At 55.1% G+C, this 22398-nt stretch overlaps 1 protein-coding gene across 2 annotated transcripts in view; it reads right to left on the bottom strand.

Annotated features, from left to right (window-relative positions):
• RFX4 (regulatory factor X4) overlaps window positions 1–15203 on the bottom strand; it is a 164243-nt gene extending 149040 nt beyond the window's left edge. Inside the window, exon 1 of one of the 2 annotated variants that reach the window (XM_055118642.1) lies at window positions 14755–15203. In XM_055118642.1, the coding sequence (XP_054974617.1) occupies window positions 14755–14797 (43 nt within the window). In that variant the 5' untranslated portion in view covers window positions 14798–15203. The remainder of the gene's footprint in view (window positions 1–14754) is intronic. The other variant, XM_055118641.1, reaches the window with a different exon arrangement.
• Window positions 15204–22398: the final 7195 nt, after the last annotated feature.

The following is a 22398-nucleotide window of genomic DNA, read 5'->3' as shown; positions in this document are numbered from 1 at the left end:
CCGCACACCCAGGGAGTAGGCCCCTACCCAGAGAGAGTACTCCCGCACACCCAGGGAGTAGCCCCCTACCCAGAGAGAGTACTCCCACATACCCAGGGAGTAGCCCCCTACCCAGAGAGAGTACTCCCGCACACCCAGGGAGTAGGCCCCTACCCAGAGAGAGTACTCCCACACACCCAGGGAGTAGCCCCCTACCCAGAGAGAGTACTCCCACACACCCAGGGAGTAGCCCACTACCCAGAGAGAGTACTCCCACACACCCAGGGAGTAGCCCCCTACCCAGAGAGAGTACTCCCACACACCGAGGGAGTAGCCCCCTACCCAGAGAGAGTACTCCCACACACCCAGGGAGTAGCCCCCTACCCAGAGAGAGTACTCCCACACACCCAGGGAGTAGCCCACTACCCAGAGAGAGTACTCCCGCACACCCAGGGAGTAGGCCCCTACCCAGAGAGAGTACTCCCGCACACCCAGGGAGTAGCCCCCTACCCAGAGAGAGTACTCCCACATACCCAGGGAGTAGCCCCCTACCCAGAGAGAGTACTCCCGCACACCCAGGGAGTAGGCCCCTACCCAGAGAGAGTACTCCCACACACCCAGGGAGTAGCCCCCTACCCAGAGAGAGTACTCCCACACACCCAGGGAGTAGCCCCCTACCCAGAGAGAGTACTCCCGCACACCCAGGGAGTAGGCCCCTACCCAGAGAGAGTACTCCCGCACACCCAGGGAGTAGGCCCCTACCCAGAGAGAGTACTCCCGCACACCCAGGGAGTAGCCCCCTACCCAGAGAGAGTACGGAGTAGCCCCCTACCCAGAGAGAGTACTCCCGCACACCCAGGGAGTAGGCCCCTACCCAGAGAGAGTACTCCCACACACCCAGGGAGTAGCCCCCTACCCAGAGAGAGTACTCCCACACACCCAGGGAGTAGCCCACTACCCAGAGAGAGTACTCCCACACACCCAGGGAGTAGCCCCCTACCCAGAGAGAGTACTCCCACACACCGAGGGAGTAGCCCCCTACCCAGAGAGAGTACTCCCACACACCGAGGGAGTAGCCCCCTACCCAGAGAGAGTACTCCCACACACCAGGGAGTACCCCCACTACCCAGAGAGAGTACTCCCACACACCAGGGAGTAGCCCCCTACCCAGAGAGAGTACTCCCACACACCCAGGGAGTATCCCACTACCCAGAGAGTACTCCCATACACCCAGAGAGAGTACGCCTATACACCCTGGCAGTATTCCCACTACCCAGAGAGAGTATTCCCATATACCCAGGGAGTATTCCACTACAACCAGAGAGATTACGCCCATACACCCAGAGAGTAGCACACTATCCAGAAAGTGTATTCCCACACAACAAGAGTAGCCCACTACCCAGAGAGAGTACTCCCATACACCCAGAGAGTACCCCCCTACCCAGAGAGAGAACTCCCATATATCCAGACAGAGTACACCTATACACCCTGGCAGTATTCCCACTACCAGAGACAGTATTCCCATATACCCAGGGAGTATTCCACTACAACCAGAGAGTACTCCCATATACCCAGGGAGTATTCCCACTATACCCAGAGGGTAGTCCCACTACACCCAGAGAGAATACTCCCATACACCCAGGGAATACCCCCACTCCTCAGAGAGTACTCTCATACACCCAGAGAGAGTATGCCCATACACCCTGGCAGTATTCCCAATACCCAGAGAGAGTATTCCCATATACCCAGGGAGTATTCCATTACACCCAGAGAGAGGACTCCCATATGCCCAGGGAGTATCCCCACTAACCAGAGAGAGTACTCCCATACACCCACGAAGTAGTCCCACTACACCCAGAGAGAGTACTCCCATACACCCACGGAATAGTCCCACTACACCCAGAAAGTACTCCCATACACCCACGGAGTAGTCCCACTACACCCAGAGAGTACTCCCACACACCCAGGGAGTAGTCCCATTACACCCAGAGAGAGTACTCCCATCCACCCAGACAGTGTACCCCACTGCACTGGGATCTGCTGCTTGGGTGAGAGTGGACTGGTGCTCAGGACTTTCTGGAGCAGAGGGTAGCGGGTGTGGACATCTCTACCTTCTAGCTCCAGGTTTTAGCAGCTGCAGAACAGGCCTGACACGGGGCCCAGAGCATCCTGGTTCACATCCTTCTTTGTGTTAACTCTGCCCCAAATCTGCTTCCTCGTCCATAAACAGGGATGATCACCTCATAAGTTCAGAGCAATAATAATAAAAGGAGGTGACAGGCCCAAGTGTTGAGCACAGTCCCTAAAAAAGATGGCACTTCTTTCTCTTTTCATAGTTGGGGTGCAACGCGGCAGCATCGCTCGTGTTTAGGCCTTGCTGTCCAGATCCTTAGCCAAAGCCACCCAGTACACCCCTGCTCCAAGCTGCTTAAACTACCCCCAGTCCACCTCTTTATGCCCCTCCCCGCCTCCACCCAAGATTACAAATTTTATTAATCTCCCTATTCAATCTCAAGAAGGGAGTCCCCTTCTTGAAATATGTAGCACTGTAGCACTGTCGTCCCATTGTGCATCAATTTACTCAAGCAGCACCAGAAATGTCTCCATTGTGAGACTTATTGTTACTGTTTCTGGCATATCCAATACACCATGGGGAGCTTGCCAGGCTCTGCCTTGCGGGTGGGATACTCGGTAGCTTGCTGGGCTCTCCTAGAGGGACAGAGGAATCCAACCCGGGTCGGCCACGTGCAAGGCAAATGCCCTACCCGCTGTGCTATCACTCTGCCCTTTGAAATATGTATCTTGAAATATGTATGGAGTGAAAATGTGAAAATAACTCATTAAGTCAGCCTGCTGTAAATGACCAAAATGACTTCAAGCCCTTCCTGTCCTCTTGTGCCCCCTCTGCCTTCCTGCCCTTCCAACCCTCTTGTACCCCTTTCTCTGCCTTCCCATGATCTCCTTTCTCCATCTCTAAAAGCAAGTATGTATCACTACCTGGTCTAGGGTACTTGCTACACACATACAGCTTTGGTATTTTCAGATAAAAAAAAAAAAACCCAAAACATTGGCCAAACCACAGACCCAGTGGGACTCCTTTCTTTGACTTTCTCCTGTCCGGGACCCCCAGGAGCTTTTTCACCCCCCTCCTGGGCCTGACTCGCTCATAGACCAGCAGCCAGCTCTGCCCTTCCCCAAACCCCAGCTGCTGATCCCTAAGAGGTAGAATATTCTGCATCCTGGGTGCTGAGAGGAAATCCCAAAGAAGCAGAGAAAGAATCCATTCTTCTCGCCACAGCGAAGTTTCCAAACTTTAACACCGAATCTTGATGAAAAGAAAAGCTATGGGGCTCTTTTTGTTTGTTTTTGGAAAGCCTGACATTTCTGAAAAGGTCCCCTACTCAAGCCACAGTAACCTCAGCAACTCTGCCCACCGAGCTGAAAATAAAAGTTCAGGGAAACCCAAGGCCTCTCACAAGGACAGGGCCCAGCGTTAGAAAGCGTCTCTCCCCTGCCTCAGCGCTCCTCCTTGAGCCTCCTCACTCCCTGGACCTTTTAGTGCTGGGGCCTTCACAGCCCCGAGAGCTCTCTTCTCCACTGGCAAAGAAAGCCTTGGGGAATCCGCTGCCGCTTTTCAAAGAGACACATCTGGAAAATCAGGAGAAAAATAAAACTCCGAGAAACAAAATTATCACCAATTTAGTGGTAATGTAGGATGTCACAAAATTAGTGGATTTTTTTTTTCTTTTTGGGTCATATCCGGCGATGCACAGGGGTTACTCCTGGCTCTGCTCTCAGGAATTACTCTTGGTGGTGCTCAGGGGACCATATGGGATGCTGGAAACTGAACCCGGGTAGGCCACGTGCAAGGCAAATGCCCTACCCACTGTGCTATCGCTCAAGCCCTGGATTTTTTGTTTGTTTGTTTGTTTGTTTGTTCTGGGGGCCCTCTGGCAGTACTCAGGAATCACTGTTAGTGGGGTACAGAGGGGACGCATTTTGGGGAGCACCTATGGGATACCAGTGATCAAACCAGGGGGTGGGCCACTTGCAAGGCAAGCGCCCTACTCGCTGTACTATCTCTATGGTGCCCAGATTAGTGGACTTTCTCTGGGGCAGGCAACTTACAAAGGCACCATTCTCCCTCTCCCATTCTAACAGCCAGGGGTACTGAACCCCACAAAGACCAAGCTAACTGTTTCACAGAACTCATCAATTCCGTCCTAAGGTTAGAGTTTAGGTCACAAACCCCAGCCTGGAGTTTTACAAAATCCTGGTAATTTTAACAGAAACTGGGCCTGCCCAGGAGCATTCAGGATCTGTCCGCAAATCAGAAAGATCTTTATTACCCGGGTGAGCACCCAAACCCCAGATGAACCATCCAGAAACGGCTGCCGTGGGCTCCCCCAGGCCATGCTGGCTCGTTTTCGTCTGAAATGATGACTGACACTCCGGGAACCGGCAAAGGAAACGCGTCCTCCTCCCAAAGTCCGTGGGCAGAAGATTCAACACAAACACATTGACTCTCTGCGCCGCCCCCCCCCAAAAAAAATGCCTCAAAAATCAGGCACCAGTAGCCTGATTTGAAGAAGCTCGTCACACTTGAGCTTCTTCAAATTACAGTTCAAACTCAACAACGTTGAGGAGTTAATGGTTCACGCGTGCAGACAAGGTGCCTCTGTTGGCAGAGGAGGGATTTTGGGGGGTTCAGTGCTTAGGTCTAGCTCCAAACCTGCTACACTCGGCAGCCTCCCTAAGACTGTTTTTAAACCACTTCGACCTTTAGCACAGTTGGGAGGGAGGGAGCGCTCAGGCCAGGCGGCCCAGGAGACAGCCGGCCTTCTCAGAGGCCGCCCGGTCCCTTTAAATAGAGCAGAAGCCCAGCCACCACGCAGACCCCACTTGTCCAGGGTCCCCTGCCCACAGGTAACTCTAGATTGCATGGGGCTGACCGAGTGTTGCCAGTGTACTGAAGATTAACCCACCGCCCAGGTGTCAGTTCTGAGCATCTGCTTGGGCACGAGTGAAATCGAACATCCATAGCCGCATGAGTCCCACAGGGGACCTCACTCCGTGGGGACCATAATCTATGGCTTTTGCTCTTTTTTTTCTCTTTCCCCTAAGGACTTCTTCATCACTCTCAGAGAAGGCAATTGACATTGCAAGCACTCAAAGGCAAAATCAGGGGCTGGAGCAATAGCACGAGGGTAGGGCTTTGCCTTGCATGCGGCCGACCCGAGTTCGATCCCCAGCATCCCATATGGTCCCCGAGCACGTGCAGTGTCAAGAGTAACCTATTAGCATTGCCGGGTATGATCCAAAAAGCCAAAAAAAAAAAAAAAAAGAAAAAGAAAAAGGCAGAATCAAACAAAAAAGATAGAAATAAAACATGGATATTTTCTCAAAAAGAAAAAAGATTGCAGAGGGCAGGAGATAGCTCTGCATGCTGGAGACCTGGGTTCGAGCCCCAGAGCCACACGGTCCCCAAGCCAAGAGGGGAGTGACCTCTGAGCACAGAGCAGCCCCTGAACAGCTCCAGGCGTGCCCTTCAAGCAAAACCAAAGCAGAAAAAATGGCAAGACAGGCAAAAAAAAAAAAAAAACCACCACACAACCTTTCTGGATTCTGCTAAAATGAATTTCTAAGGAAGGCTCATTTGAAACTGTTTCATCCTTAAAACAATGTTGCTTGGAGTTGGAATTATAATCGGGTGGGTTGGGCGCCTGCCTTGCATGCAGCTGACCCGGGGTCAACCCCCTGCACCATGTACGGTCCCCCAAGTCCCTCCAGGAGTGAGGAGTGATCTCCGAGTGCAGAGTCAGGAGTGGGCCCATTGGTGGGGCCTAAAGAAATAAATAATAACAATGCTGCTTATAAGTCGAAAGCTGGCTGTGAGGAGGGTATGGGGAGTCTGAGCAGCCACGTTCTGTTGACAGGGCGGAGAGCAGGTGCCGTGGGGAGGGGCGGGAGGGAGGGCACTGCATTGGCGGGGCTGTAGCCTGTGTCTGTTTTCCCTGAGTGCCTAGGAATCTACTCCAGGACTGAAATTGCGGCCACTAGGTGTTACCACTAGAGTCGCATTTTCCAGTTACTTCATCCACCAGGAAAACACCAGGAGGCAACCAAGATGATCGGTGGGCGCGGGGAGCGGGGTGGGGGTGGAGGGGACACACACCAAACGTTTCAGAACATGTAGAAAAGAAACAAACGTGACCTCTGAATCCTGCGCTCCAGACCCTGGGAGAATGACTGACCTCAACCGAGACGTGGCAGCACACGAAACACGTCCTTTGCAGCACAGGAAACTTCCAGGTGCGGAAGATGTCTATTCCCCACCCTGGCCCGGCACCCACCCGGCCACCAAGGTTCCAATCCCATTGCCCACCCCAGACTCCAGGGAAATCAGATATTTTTAGTAGCTGGACCTCGAAGGCAATTTCAAGGAGTCATTCCACTCTCCTAACAGCCCTGCAGAGTGGGGGGGTTCATAAAGAGGAAAGCAAGCTTAGAAGAGCTCGATCCTTCACCTGGGGTGACCCACCTGGGAAATGGTAAGAGCTGCACTTGGGGTCTCGGGGGTCCAGATAACGGGGCTCAAGGTCTTCACACTAAGCCCCACCACATTCACCTGGCATTCCCGGTTGCAGCCAAGCTGTGACAGGCTCCTGGCTGCTGCACTGCTTGTTAAATTACATACATCTTTCCCGATGGCCTTCCCCGGCTGGTCTGTGCTTCCTGGGGAGCAGGGGCGCCGAGCCACGCAGGAAGCCTTGCCGTTCTCAGAGACAGAATAAGTCCCAGCTGAACGTCAAAGGGATTCTAAAGACTAACGTGCATTTCCTACTTGTAGTCAAAGAAAAAGAAGGGGGGCATATTTTTATTTGAGTCCTGTTTTTTCTTATCCACAATAGGTCTCTACAAAGAACACTTTGATATAAAGAGAGAAAATAGCCTGGCTTTTGCCAAAGGGACATAAGCTTTCGTGGCATCCCTTCCACCATCCTCTCCCTCAGATACTGGACACAGAGAAAGTGAGGTCCGGAGAAGGCGGAGATGGACTCGGGTTAGGCTCTTTCCCCTCTTCTTAGCCTTTATCTGCCTCCATGCGCCACTGCATTAAGATGGAGTGGATAACAGGTTCCGCCATCGAGGTTGACATTGGAACTAAGGGTGCCCTGGAAAGGTTTGGTGCAGGCCTGCCACCGGGCGGCACGTCACAAAGAGCAGTCTTAGAAATACCAAGGGAAAGTTATTGCGGGACTTACATTCCGTCTCAGGCACGTGTGGGCCGGAGCGATAGTACAGCAGGTAGGGCGCCTGTCAAGCTGGCCAGGCTGGGTTTATTCCTCGGTACCCCGTACGGACCCTCAAGCCTCGCCCAGAGTGATCCCTGGGCACAGAGCCAGGAGGCAGCCCTGAGCACCAGGAGGTGTGGCCCCGAAACAAAAACACCTGTGGCCCACACAATTTTGATTGATCTTGCTTCTGGCAACAATGGTCTGTGTTCCCAGACCAACATCCAAGAGCAGCAAAACTCATTCAACTTTCATTTCCAGCTCAGAACTTTGTCTCTAGCCCGTACGGACTGTGGTTAGTCGTAGACATTTGGTCTGAGCACTGTTTTAGGCTCCACATTTAGACTAAACTGTGCACTCAGGTGGAGATGCATCGTCAGCAAGATCTACACGGTCTCAGGGGCTCCTTAGCTGGGCTGGATCACAGCAGCCCTCAACTAGTAGCAAGTCAGTCCCTAGGGAAATGTTATCGCAGCAGAGCAAAGCTTCCAGGCCACTGGCCTGTACGGGAAGAAAGGCATCTTCAGGGGAACCACCTTCCCCCGACGTAATGTAGTCACTCTATTACTGAGAGGTTTTCCTTCTTCAGGATGCTATTCCCTTATCTGAAACCAGCTGTTTTTATGTTTACCTACACAACATGCATTTGCTGACAAAATATATATGTTATGCATTAACCTACATAAATTGTTTTTTTTTTTGTTTGTTTCTGGTTTGGGGCTCATGCCAGGCTCTGCACTCAGGGATCACTCCTGGGGAGACCATATGTGGTAGCTCTGTAGCACTGTTGTCCCATCGTTCATCGATTTGCTTGAGTGGGCACCAGTAACGTCTCACTGTGAGACTTATTGTTACTGTTTTTGGCCTATCCATGTGGTATGAAGGATCAAACCTGGAGCAGCCATGGAAAAGGCAAATGCTTAATCCCTGTATTCTCTCTAGTCCAACCTACGTAAATTCTCTAGAATCTCGGTTTCGGAGGATCCCAGAGGATATTTTTATTAAGCCTTGCATCTGACAATGTACCAGGCCCACTACGGGTGGTGAGCAGTTTTCTTGAATAAATGAATTAGTGAGTGAATGAATACATGAAGTGAACCAAAACATGTGTCCCAAATCAACCACTATGATACATTTGACTTCTACCACTGCGGTTATTTAAAAACCCTCTCCAAATGCAGAAGCAGAGACCCATGGGGAGGTTTTCTCCGGGGCCCCAAGTAGCCCGGGATGCGACTCTCCTCCATCCACCCCCTCTTTAGGTGGGGTTCCAGTCATCTGATGGCAGAGCCCGTGAGAAAGCTAAGTTAGGCTCTGGAAGCTTCCAGAGGGAAAGGATGGGTGGTTGTAGGGAGGGAGTGGCTTTCCCAACCAGGTCTCTCTTCCAGCTCTGCCACGTAAAAATCTTGTGACCCCCTGACATAGGTCAGACCTTCCATCACCCTAAAAAGGGACAGGCGGGAATTGTGGTAAGAGAAAAGTAGCTGGCTAGCATCACTGTCACTGTCACTGTCATCCCGTTGCTCATCAATTTGTTCGAGCGGGCACCAGTAACGTCTTTCATTGAGAGACTTATTGTTACTGTTTTTGGCACATCCAATACGCACGGGTAGCTTGCCAGACTCTGCCGCGAGGGCTTGATACTCTCGGTAGCTTGCCAGGCTCTCAGAGACGGGCGGAGGAATCGAACTCGGGTCGGCCGCGTGAAAGGCAAACGCCCAACCACTGTGCTATCGAGTATGAAGTCAAAATAAAGGGACTCTTTCTGTTGGGGTGGGTACTCCCCAGGAGGGCTGCCCCTTCGAGTCACGTAATCCCCCACTGCCGAGAGTCTCTGCCTTCTCACCCCAAATGCACCCTCCGGCCCTGACTGCAGCTCTGGCCTCTTCTCCCGCAGGTGCACAGTAGGACCCATCTAGTGGGCAGGCGCTGCTCCTGTTCCCTGACACCCCCAAATAATCCGTCTTCTGAGTTCATTCTCTCTCCCCTAAACCTTCATAAAACCGGCAACATGCTGTGCAATGACAGGGAAAGGTGACAACCAGCAGAAATGCCAGCCAGAGCTCAGGTGCCCAAGTGCCCAGGCACCTGAACAAAAGTCAGGCAAGCTCTGTGGGGGTGGGAGTTTGTGGGGGGGGGAAGCCCACAAACACCTGCAGACTGGCATTCCCTGTTATACAGCCTCCACCTTCTGTGGCCAAGATGCCACGCGGGGCAGTCGCTGGGCTTGAGTTTGGTTCCGGGTGGAATTACGCCTCCCAGCCCAGTTCGCAGCAGACTCTGAGTGCCTGAAAAACTTCATGAACAACTTTATGGGGGGAAAAAAAAAACTTCATGAATAAACTAGGGCAGATGCCATGAGGGGCACCGGCACCTAGTGGAGCGGTAGGACTTTTGATCAAGCCCAGCCTATTCTCTTACAGATGAAGGGTGTGGGAGGACTCTGGCTTCCCTTGGATGGCAACATTCAAAGGGCAGAGGCCAGTCAAGCTCATGCTCTGCAGCATCCCAAGAGTCTCCCAACTCCACACTCCCATCACAGCTGGGTCTTAAGGAAGCGCCTGATTCGCACTGAGAACTGCCACCACAGGCTCCTCAGGGGGCTGGGCCTCCATCCCATCCGCAATGACTTAAGGGCGTGGGAAGCAAGTGCCAGAGCGAGGCCGTGGGGGGGACCGGTTCACACACTCCTTTCTGGATCTGCAATTGGGCCTGCCCCGGGTCCAACTCGGCAGGAAACCCCAGTGGTTGAGCTCATCCCCTTTTTCTTTTTCTGCAGGCCATGGACAGCAACCTCAGAAGGCGATGTTTATCTAACTATACAAGGGGCTGCATCAGAATTACAGCTCACAGCTTCTCCCACTGTCCCGAGGAAATTAATCCAGACGGGGACACACACACACACACACCCTTTCGCCTACTACACACCCAGCCTGAGCGGACCCCAGCCCCCCACCACACACACACACACACACACACACACACACACACAGTATTTACCACCAATTCCGACCTGGCACCTCCTCTTTCTCTTTCCCGCCCTAGCCTAACCCCTCACCCTTTCAGATCTTGGAGGAGAAGGTCGATGGGGGGCGGTGAGAAACTCATCCCGGGCGACCCACGGGTCTTGGAGAAGAAAAGCCCGAACTTTTCACGTTGGGGGTCGTGGGGGAGGCCGGCGCAGTGCCCAGCTGGCGCCTAACCTCTAGGCTGGCCGCGCACCCGCAGAGGAGGGGTGGGAGGGGGCGGGCAGGCGGGCTGGGAAAAGGTGTAGCTGCTGGAGAGAAATTAAGAGTCCGCAGCGCCTCTGGGAAGCAGGACGGTCCAGCTCTCACCCCGCCGCGGGGAGGCCCCGTCCAAACCCCACTCGGCCTTTTGTTGTCGGCCCCTGCCTCTGGCTCCCGCTCCTGCCTCCGGTCCCCGGCCCCCCTGAAGTCACCCCAACTGCACTCATAATATTTTGCTTTGCGCCAGGTCTGTTTTCCCCCACCGACTTCCAGCGGTCTCCATGGTAACGAGGGGCTGCTGGGGGGGGGGGGAGCGGGCGCAGCTCTGGAAATCTCTGGCCCGCGCCACCCGGCGACCCCTGTAAACTTTCCTGGCTCTCGGGATCCTGTGGGCCGGGTGGGAAAACGCGCTGTTTGTCTGTCTGTCTGTCAGTCTGTCTGTCTGTGTGTCTAGCCCCGGCCACCGCGCGGACTCGGGTTGCAGGGCTTCCCCCGGTCCGACGCGTCCGCGCTGCGAGGGTGGCGGCCACCGGCCTGGACATCCCGGGACCATGCGGCACTGCCTTGACCCTGCAGCCCAAGCCAGACGCCGCCGCTTGGCAGGTGGTGAGGGTGGGGGGCGCGCAAGCCCCTCTCCGGCCACACACACAGGCCTGGAAGAGGGGAGGGGGCGAGGGAGCAAAGCTCAGACCCCCGACCTTTGCCGGCCGAGTGTCCGGGTGACCGCTGGCGCCTGGGAGAGGTTGGTCGCGGCCCGGGGCGCGCTCCCACCCCCCCACCCCGCGGGCGCTCATTGCCCCGAGGGCCCGGCGCCAAGGGCAATATTTATATTCCCACCTGGGGTCCCACGGAGCCAGATCGGGCCTTGTGTTGGGCCGGGGGCCTGCAGACAAACGTGCCTTCCCGCCGTTGCGGTCTCGAGGGGCTCAAATCCCGTTCCAGGGGGTTTCGGATCGCCCGAGCTCTGGACTCTGGCGATCTGGACGGAAAGTGACTAGAGGCAGAAGTTTCTAGTTCGGCCCCGGCTCTCTGGCTCTCTAACGCGCCACCCCGGTTAGCAAGAAACAACCCTTCTGTTGCGTAGGCGACCCCGCGGGCCCGGCCCAAGTTGCGCACGTTCTCGGCGGCCTAACATTCTACCTACGTTTACCCCCACCCCCACCCCCACCCACGTTCTCGAATCTTCCGGGTACCTTGAGTAGCCGAGCAACGCTCGCCTCGGGTGGGGGGGGGGGCGGTGAGGGGTGTGGGCAGGACGCGGCTGATTGGCCCCGCCGGCCAGGACACGCCGCCGCCGCGGACTGCGCGCGTGGGGACGGTGCGCGCGAGGCTGCGCGCACGTGGGGCCGGAGGGCCCGGCCCGGGTCGCGCACCCGCCTGAACGGCAAAAGCGCGGCCCGGATGACTGGACGTTGCGTCCACGGCCCCGCGCGCCTCCGGCACTGCCCGGCTGCAGCCCGAGCTCGGCTGCGCGGCGGCGGTGGGGCTCGGGGGATCGCGGCTCCGCGAGGTTACGCTCCGCCGCCTCCAAGCCCCAGGCCCAGGAGGCGCGCGCCGGCTCCCGGCCTCCCCCGACGGGGCTATTGTCTTAGCCCCCCACTTGTGGAGTATTTTAGAAAAAAACCTTGAGGAATCTATTACCGGCTCGGTGCGCGGAACAAAGGGGCGCGTTTCCGCAGGTCACGCTGAAGTGGCCCCCAGGGCCGGCTCCTAGAGCCCCGGCCCCTGCAAAACCCCTTTTCGCGGGCCCGAGGCACTTGGCGGGGATTTTCCTGTTAAGAGTCGGGGACGGACGCCCCGCTCGCCGGCCCCTCTGATCCGGGACGCTCCCGACTTCGGCCCCAGGCCTCGCTGCGCGTCGCCAGCCGCCAAAGCCCTTTCGGAATGGAATCGTTAGTATGACGTGGCTGGGTGTCGAGCCGTCGGTGAAAGGAGCAGGACCTAGCCTCCCGGGTCTCGGCCGGCCGCGGGAAAAAAAATCTGTACCTACCACGGAGGACGTAGGAGAAAAACTAATTGGATTAAGTGGAGCTGAGCGAAGGGCCCCGCGGCCGACCTCACCGCTCACGGGTTTGGCGAGCCCCGGGTGCGCCCTTGTGTCCTCGCCTCGCTGGCCGCCTCCCCACACTTTTCCTTTGGAGTTTAGGTTATGGTGGGGGGGGAATCCTCTGATTTTCCGCATGGTCGGGGAGTGCTGTTGGAGGTGGGGAAGGGAGGGGGAGAGATTTCGGTTTCGCCACCTGTTTGGGGTGTTTGCCTCCGAGGGTAAAGTGGCCACATAGCTGTGATCCAAAGTGACCGAAAGCAGGCTTCCAGAGCCCAGAACTCTCCAAAACACGCGCAGAAACGCAAGCCGTTAGTTAGAGGGGGCCGCCCAACGCTGCACCCCCTCCCTGCAACTCCATGGGCAAGGGCTGATGTCTGAGCATGAGACCCCAATTCCCTCCATGTACCCCCAGTGGCAGATTTTTGGCAAACAATGCAGGTAGTTTTGTGCAAGAAGGTTCTTCTCTAAAGTTGAGGAGGCTGGAGTAACACCAGCACTTGATAGAATAATGCATGCTAGAGGGTGCCTTCCTCACAGCCAGCAGAGGGGACCCCGGTACACCCCCCCAACACCCCATGCACACACCAGCACCCTGACTGGCGCTGCTTATGCCTCTTCTTGCCTGCCTTCCTCATGGTATAGAGCCAGGAGGACTTTGGGGCTCAGCCTTGCCCCACTCCCAGGGGGTCATACCCACTGCAGATAGTGCAGTGGAGAGGGGGGTCGCCCTTGGGGTCAAAGACAAGGACTCTGGGAGACGAATGTCCCGCTGCTCAGAGAGGGGGGTGGTGTGGGGCCATCCCGGCCTGGCCAGGAGCCTGCAGGGGCTGGAAAGCTTTCTCAGGGGCCCGAAGAAGGACCATCTGGGGCTCCACCGAGACGACCCCTGCCCTCAGCCCACATCCATTTCCAGGCTGCTCGGGGTAGAGCTGGGGGCGCGAGGTGGGGGGGGGGGGAAAGGGGGGGTGTTTGTTTATTTGCTGGGAGCTGGGAAGGGTCGCGTGTGCGTTGGGCTCTGGCCGAGAATGGACGGGCACTTGTTGCAGCGGAAAGCTCCAGGCCGTTCCCCAGCGTCGCTTCCAGCTGCCTCCCCACCCCGCCCCCGCCCCAGCCTGTCTCTCCCTAATCCCCTCTCCCCCAGGACCCCGAGACTGCAGCGAGCTGCTTGGAAGGTGCGACTGCTTGGAAGACTATGGGCGCGGGTTGAAACCCCCCCCCCAATGTGACCTGGGGGGCTCGGGGCTCAGATTGGGAAGTTTGGCGGCTCCTTCAAAGGTGCTAGAAGTGGGCGGTGGCTTTAGCGCTCCCCGAGAGAGGACAGAGAAGCCTGCTGGGGCGCTTTCCTTGTATATGACATTCCTCGACCCCCTTCGTTCTGATGCACCGGCGGGCCGCGCGACTCCAACCCCTGACCCCACTGCCTCCAAGGCCTCCTCCCCCGCGAACGCACAGCGTTCGGCAGAGTCAGCCGCCAGGCCTCGCCGGCCACGCTGCGCCCCGCGCTCCCTCCAGCGGGCTCAGCCCTGCACCGCGGCCCGCTGCCCCTGCGCGGAAGGAGGTCACACGTCTCCCATCCAACGGCGGGGACCCGGGGTCTCCACCTCTGGACCGCCCGGATTCCCTCGGGAACACCGGCTGGGCCTCCGCGACTCTCTCCAGCCGCGCGTCTCCAACCAGCCCGGGCCTCGGTTCCCACCTCCCAGGCGCGGGACTCAACCATCACCCTCCCCCGCCTCCGGGGCGTTCCGCTCGGCTTCCTGGCCCTCGCGGGCAGCGCAGAGCGCACCGCTATTCCGGGGGGTGGGCGGTGGGGGGTGGCGGGGGTTGGGGGGGTGCAAACCCGGGGGAGGAGCCGGGCCTGGCAGGGGGCGGTCGGCTCGCAAAGTTTTTGCCAGTGGCACCTCGAGTTCGCCGCGAGCCAGAGAATCTTTACGTAACTTTGTGTCCGGGGCGAGCGCGCGCGCACACATACATTTACCCGCACAATCACACGCGTCCACATACTCGCACACGTTCCTGTGCATCGGCTTCCACACCACCGCACAGCGCGCCGGGTGGGAGACGTGTGCACGTCCTCCCGCCCTTCCCTGGGGTCCCGCTGTCAAGATGACCCTGCTGAACTTTTCTGCAACTCTTTCGAAAGTTCCCCCGTTCCCCCTCGGCTTTCCCTCCCGACATCGCCCCCAGCCCCGGCAGCAGGACTAACCTGTGGAATCCATGTCGGGTTCCTCCAGTAACCCACAATGCATGCTCTTCCCATGGACAGCACAGGCGCCCCCCAAAAGTCCTGATGGCTGGGGATCCCCCTGTGCTAGAGATGCCCAGGGAGCAAGGGAACGGAGAAGGAGAGAGGCAAAGGCTGAGAGCGTGCAAGAGCGGAAAGGAAAAAAAAAAGATAAAAGAGCAAAGGAAAAGAAAGAGAAAGAAGAAAAGAGGAAGAAGAAAAGAGCGAGCGAGCGAGCGAACGGAGAAGGGGGAGAGCGAGCGAGCGAGCGAGGGGACACTCAGTAATCCAGCCGGGCAAAGCCAAACCCGTCAAAATGTTTGCGGATGTTTCATGGGAAAAAGCATCATTTTATAGGAGCCCCGATGGGAGCAATGTCATTGATAGGCCAGCCGGCCTGATGAATGGCCGCTCGTCAGATGGGGCCGTGGCGAGGCGCACTGTGAAGCCCATTGTGGGCCTGTTTTGAATAAGAAAAGCCGCCTCCGAAAAGGGGGGCTCAGAGCGACGCAATCCCAGCCCTCCGACTTCCCCCTTCTATTATAGCATTAGCAACGTTTTTCTTATTTAAAGTTCCAGAGGCCTTCTCCAGCCTTCGCCCGGGCACTCATTATAGGCGAAATCAAAATTGGCTTAGATGTGCCCCCCCCCCTCAACCTCCCCACCTCACCCCTCCCAGGATCGGGCGGGGCGCGGCGCAGGCTGGGGGGCGGGTGGACCGCGGAGAGGCTGGGGGAGACGGTTCCAGGGCCACGAGTGGGCCCCCTCCTCGCCTGCCCCTCGGGCCCGCCCCGCCCCGATTACCCGCGGGGTAGACTTTGGGGCTGCGGAGTGGGGGCGGGGGGGTCTCGGAAAGGCGGGCGGGAGGCCGTCCACGCGGATCCGCGGACACGCGTGGAGAGAGGGGGAAGCGCGCAGTGATGGAGAAGGGGCAGGGGGGTGGCTCCCCAAGACCAGCCCTGCTGCTTCTTTTCCCCCTCAACTCGGGCGGCGAGAAGCCCGCTCGCCCGGGAGGGTGTGAGCCTCCAGAACTTTCTTTCTTCCTCCGGGCCCATCTCCTTCTCGGCGTCTCTCTTGTCTCTCTCTGCCCTTCCCTCGTCCTCCGCGCCCCCAGTCCGCCTCCCACCGCAGCCCCTGCCCCCACGCCTCTTTGTCTCTCCCGAGGCCTCTGCCCCTCTGCCTCTAGCCCCCTGGCTCCCTCTGACCCCCCACCCCCACCTCTCCCCGTAACCCTGTCTGTCAGTCTGTCTGTGTCCCCCGTCCCTCCCTCCTCCCTCCCTCCCTCCTCCTCCCTCCCTCCTCCTCCTCCTCCCACCCGACACCCTCCCCCGCTCCGCCCCGCGAAGTTTATGAGAAGCTCGGGCGTTCCAAGTGGGGACGCGGTTTTCCCAGGGACCCCCCTCCTCGGCTGGGTTTAAAGTGCAAGGAAGAGGGGGGGCGAGGGGCTGGGGGCTCTGTGTGTGTGAGTGTGTGTGTGTCTCGGGGCTGGGGTGGGGGGGCGCTGGAAGTGGAAGTGGCGGGGTGGGGGCCGGCGGCGTCCCCGCGGGCCCGCTCAAGTGGCCGCTCGCGGGCCGGCCGCGCTGTGATTAGAATATGAATGGGGCTCGGCGGGCGGAAGAGAAAGGCGGATTACCCGGCTGCTTTGACCATGGACAGAGGCAGCGCCGGCCGCCGCGGAAGGGGCGGGGCGGCGGCGGGGGCGGGGCCGGGGGCTCTAACCCGGGACCCCAGCTGCGCGCGCCCAGGCGCGCCCCTCGGGCAGCACCCCCGAACCCCCCCGAACCCCCCAGCCCGGCTAAGTGGGACAGAGTGTGGGGGGGTTAGGCTGGGGGTGGAGGGGGGGTGGGGAGGAGGGAAGAGGCGGCGGCGCCAGGGACCCACACGTGCCGAGTTAAGGTCACCGTGCGGGCTGGACAGAGCCCGGGCGGGGTTTGTGTGCGTGCGGGGTTCGAGTCCCACGCACTTCCGAGGCTGTCTGCCGCGTCGGTCAGCAGGAGCCCGGGGAGGGGAGAGGGGGGGAGCAACCCCCTCGCTCCAGGTCTGCGGGGAGGACCCAGCGCGGGGGTGCGCGGGAAAGGCACCCCCCCGGGAGGCGCGGTTCGCTTTGCACCCCTCCATCCCGCCACCCGGGGCTCAGGCGAGTGTCGCCTCCCCGCAGTGGCCGCGGCTGCCCACCCCGTGTCCGGCTGCGAGGATTCATTGGCCGGGCGCTCCCCCTCGGGCCAGAAAGGGGCGAGCGACCCGCGCGCGCTCCGTGCAGTGGGGTGGGGAGGGGGGCGAAGGAGCGATGCTCCGCCCTGGTGCCTTGGGGGGGGGGGCGCCGCCACCGCCCCGCGGGCTTCGGGTCCTGGGCGCAGCAGTGGGAGAGGCCGGGGCTGGGTGGTCACGACTCTTCTCAGGCCCTGCGCGTCTTGAGGATTCGCAGTTAGCAGCAGGTGGGAAGGGGTGGGTTGGCGGGGACAGGTAGGTGGGGCGCGAGCGCTGCGAGGCTCGGGGAGTCTGCCCTTCCCTGCGCTCCCTGACCGACCTGGAGCTCAGGAGCAGGCCGCGACACCTGCCTCGCCCCGCTCCGTTCCATTTATGAACGTGCTTCTTCGTTTTAACTGAGCAGCTACTCTGTACCTGCTCTAGGAGCCAAGGAAACTGCAGTGGAAAAAATCAGCTGAAAATAGGCCCCAGTCCGCCGCCCCGAAGGTGAGGGGAAACAGGATAATACACAAAATACAGGATTCCCTTACACTGCATGAGCGAGCTGCCCGGGCCACCCACCTGGCTTCCCACCCCACTGATTTGGAGCCTTTGCCCTTAACTTGTTTTGGCCAATAGCATGTGAGCAAAAACACCAGTGCACCCAGCCGGAGGCCTTCTGGGCGACTGGCCGGTCCTGTGAAAACCCCTACGCTCTGGCAGAATTCCCCCATCCTTGGTCCGTCAGACTGCCCCATCTGAGAATCTGCCCCCCAGTTTATTCTGCTGTTCATCTTTAGTTGCCTCTCACTCTTCTTTCAGCTCATGCGCTTGTCCTGGTTGCTTTCCTTCCTTCCTTCCTTCCTTCCTTCCTTCCTTCCTTCCTTCCTTCCTTCCTTCCTTCCTTCCTTCCTTCCTTCCTTCCTTCCTTCCTTTCCTTCCTTTTTTCTTTCTTTCCTTCCTCCCTTTTTTCTTTATTTCCTTCCATCCCTCCTTCCTTCCTCTCCTTTCCTTCTTTCATTTGATTTTTACAACAATGGCTATACATCCTAGAAAATGGGGCATGAGCTGGGGAAATGGCTCAAAGGACTGAGCATATGCTTTGTATGTGGTGTCTCCAGGTTTGATACCCATGACCTCACAGTCCCAGAGCCTGGGAGAAGCCTCAAACACCACTGAATGTGGCCCAAACACCAAAAAACCCTAAATCCCAAACCCCAAAAAAATTAAAAATTAATGAAGAGAGACAGAGACAGACAGACAGATAGACACACATTCTCTCTCTCAATATCTCTCTCTCTCTCTCTCTCTCTCTCTCTCTCTCTCTCTCACACACACACACACACACACACACACACACAGAGCTCAAGTTGAGTGCATGTTTTGCATATGGGATGTCTGGGTTCCAGCAAGGGCACCTGATGTTCTTCCAAGCACTGTCAGATACGGCCACAAACAAACAAAAGTGTGGTCAAACATGAATTTTCACCATTTGCCAAAACCCTGTATTTAAGGAAACAGAAGCGACAATGATTTATCGGAATGAGCGAGCTCAGATACATGATTTCTGTGACACACATTGTCATCACGCCCTGGTCTCCTTTGAGACATTGGTCAGTGCCACTGGATTCATATTCGCTCAGTATCCCTTGAAGGTGTGTGTAGATGGTGCCTCTCCCCTCCTCATGTGCTCAGAGGGAGAAAGAGGGGTAAGGACAGCCCAGACTGCTCACCTGGCAGCAGAAGCTTGCCTCCCCGCTTCCTGAATGCAAGGCCGAACCTCCAGTTAAACGTGTGTGTGTGTGTGTGTGTGTGTGTGTGTGTGTGTGTGTGTGTGTGTTGTCCACTGCACATCCTCCTGTGATGGCAGACCCCGCCTCTTCACAGCCTGACTCTGTCCCTTGGGAAAGTGGCTCAGGGTCAATGTCCAGGATATATCACAGCACTAATTAGAATCGAAATGAAAACCTTAAGGGTGAAAAACAAAAAAAAACTTCAGTTATTTGGTTTCTTTCTTTTCCACTTAACACAGCTGGCACTCACTGATGCATATATTACAGGTATGTGTAGTTCTGCGTTGGTCAGCTCCGTCTTTGTTGGTGTTCCAGTGCATATCATCTTTACCTGAGGGCCTGCAGTGAAGCTCTTTGCGAATGTGCTCGCTTGGCCTCTGTGTGCAAGCCAACGTAGGGGTACCTTCTAGGCACAGAATCACAGATCAGACAGAACCTGCTAAGGTTGATCTCAATCAGTTTCCAGAACATACTGTTGGAATTGTGACTGCCATTTCATTGAAACTATTGATCTTTTGGATGGAGAATTGGCATTGTGTTATTAGCTTCGTATCCACGAACACAAAAGATTTCTCCCTTTAGCTCTTTATTGTTTCTTAATTGACATAAAAGACTAAATGGCCCAAGGAAACCAATACTCCTTATAGGAAAAAGTCAGGAGGAAATATCTGTACTATCTATTAAGATTCATTATGAGGAGCCAGGATATAGCATGGGGTGAGGCTTGTGCCCAACCTGGATTGGATTCCCAGGACCACATTCCCCCACCCCCTCCCAAACCACAGGGTGCAGCCCTGGGAAGCCCCCAGCACTGCCTGGGTGACCTGGGTATCCCCAGGACCCCAAGACCGGAACAGGATTTTGTTCTCAGACCCATGCTCTGAACAGCCAGTGGTGGGGTCCCAGACATGCTGAGAACAACCCCCCAAAATGTATTATGAAACTATAATATCAAGTATCTGTGTAATTAAGATGACAGAGAACAGGTCCAATAATGGACAGTGTAAACATAGTCTAGAGATTCCAGAAAAAAAGACATCTCTCATGGCAGATAGGTGGGGAAAAGCAATACCATTCTACTAAACAAAACCCAACAATTAATTTTCCATAGCACTGTAGCACTGTCATCCCACTGTTCATCAATTTTCTCGAGCGGGCACCAGTAATGTCTTTATTGTGAGTCTTGTTACAGTTTTTGGCATATCGATATTTTAAAAAAATGTACCTCATACCATACAAATCACTGACACAAGTGGATTATACATTTACAGGTCAAAAGCAAAATTTTCTAAGTTTTGATAGAAAATATAGGCAACTGTTATCCTGACATGGGAGAAAAGAATATTTCAAATAGGATTCCAGAAATGTTAATTATAAAAGAAAATGTTGACAAATTTGTCCTGATGAGATGAGTTTTTTATCAGAAGACATCTACCTCAAGGATCCAAATACTCTATTCAGAAAAGACGTTTGCACTCCTATGTTCATTGCAGCACTATTTGCAATAGCCAAAATCTGGAAACCCAAGTGTCCAAGGACAGATGACTCGATAAAGAAACTATGGTACATACACACAATGGAAGACTACTCAGCTGTAAGAAAAGATTAAATCATGTATTCTTCTGCTACGTAGATGGATCTGGAAAGTATCATGCTGAATAAAGTTAGTCAGCAGGAGCGAGACAGACACAGAGGTTCTTTCTCATATGTGAGATATGAAGCATCACAGTAGGGGAATAACAAGTGTCCAAAGGAAGCTTACTAGAGCATATGGTGGAGCTGGGGAAATGACACTGGGAAGATGGGGAAGGAAAGCAGATACGCTGGGGAGGAAGTGGTGCTGGGATATTTTATGCATGAAACCCTCCAATATGGTAAACCATGGTGCACAACATTTAAAAAAAATTTTTTTAGAAAGGACATTGAAAAGGGAGAAAAATGCTAATTATAAACTGTTTGCCTTTATATTTATTTCTATACCAACATTTTGATTAGCATTTCATTGGTATTTCTTTTCCTTTGCCTTGGTTTTCAATAATTAGATTGAATTTATCTTTAGGTACATCACTTGTAATTTGCACATACCTTGATTTTAAAAATCCAGTTTGATAGTTTCTTTCTTTCAGACTAAAATTGGGTAACCTCCTTGTACAGAAGGTTGAATGTGGCTCCCCAAAAGGACATGTCAATTTCTTAACCCCCCAGAACTCCTGACTGACTCCTGAGGACAAGTCTTTGTAAATGGAAAGGAGTTAAGGACCGTGAGCTGACGTCATCCTGGATTATCCAATGGCCACTAAACCCAGTGGCAGACCTGCTAATGAAACATCAGAGAGAAGGCCAGGCGAACCAGGCAGAGATTGGGGCTCTGCAGCTACAGGCAAAGGAAGAAGAGGAAGCACTATCCTTGAGCCCGTCCCTTTGGTGGAGGTGCCACCTCGCTGGTCCTGATTCCAGGCTTCTGGCCTCCTGAACACTGAGAGAAAACACTTCAGTTGTGGTCAGCCATTCAGACTATGGTAATTAAAATGAATGCCATCTATTTACACTCACTGCAATAGATAACACATGAGGCTAAATGCAAAATTTGAATTAATATCTGTTTCATGTTTCACTTACCACCTTATTTGTTTTTTGTTTGGAAGGGTCACCCCCAGTGATGCTCAGGGCTGACTCCTGTATCAGTGCTCAGGGGTTGCTCCTGGCAGTGTTTAGGGGACCATTTGGTGCCCGGGACTCCTGCATGAAGAGCTTGCTCTCAGTCCATATTCTGTCTCTCTGGACCCTTCTATCTTTCCTTTCTCTACTTGGTTTTCTTTTCTGATTTCTAATGGACCAATGGGCTTTCTATGATCATTTGGTGGAGGAGTGGCACCTCCCAAGCAGTGCTCAGGAGGTCCTGGATCTCCACCAATGGTGAGTCTCAGCCAGCGGGGCGGCCAGTTCCATCAGTGGTCCAAAGATGCTCTGCTGCCCTGCTCAGCCCTGTGGCAGGAATTACATGGGCCATCCAAGTAATCGAAAGAGGAATCGAAAGAGCCATGCTAGGAGTATCACGTTTCACTCAAGCGAGAGAAGGAATCTAGAGTTCCGACCTCCGTCACAGTCAAGAATTAATCAAGAATCTTGTTTGCCACCATGCACAAAAGTCAGATCAAAATGGATTAAAGACCTCAACATTAGACCACAAACCATAAGGTACATTGAAGACAAGGTCGGCAAAACCCTGCACGATATTGAAGATAAAGGTATCTTCAAAGGTGACACGGAACTAAGCAATCTAGTAAAAACAGAGATCAACAAATGGGACTACATTAAACTAAAAAGCTCCTGCACCGCAAAAGATACAGTGACCAGAATACAAAGACTATCCACAGAATGGGAAAGGATATTTACACAATACCCATCAGATAAGGGGTTGATATCAATGGTATATAAAGCACTGGTTGAACTCTACAAGAAGAAAACATCCAACCCCATCAAAAAATGGGGCGAAGAAATGAACAGAAACTTTACCAAGGAAGAAATACGAATGGCCAAAAGGCACATGAAAAAGTGCTCTACATCACTAATCATCAGAGAGATGCAGATCAAAACAACTTTGAGATACCACCTCACACCACAGAGACTAGCACACATCCAAAAG

The sequence above is a fragment of the Sorex araneus genome, chromosome 10 (genome assembly GCF_027595985.1).
Source record: "Sorex araneus isolate mSorAra2 chromosome 10, mSorAra2.pri, whole genome shotgun sequence".
Taxonomy (NCBI): Eukaryota; Metazoa; Chordata; class Mammalia; order Eulipotyphla; family Soricidae; genus Sorex; species Sorex araneus.
Note: the sequence above shows the minus strand (reverse complement) of the source record. Positions and strands in the feature narration are given on the sequence as shown.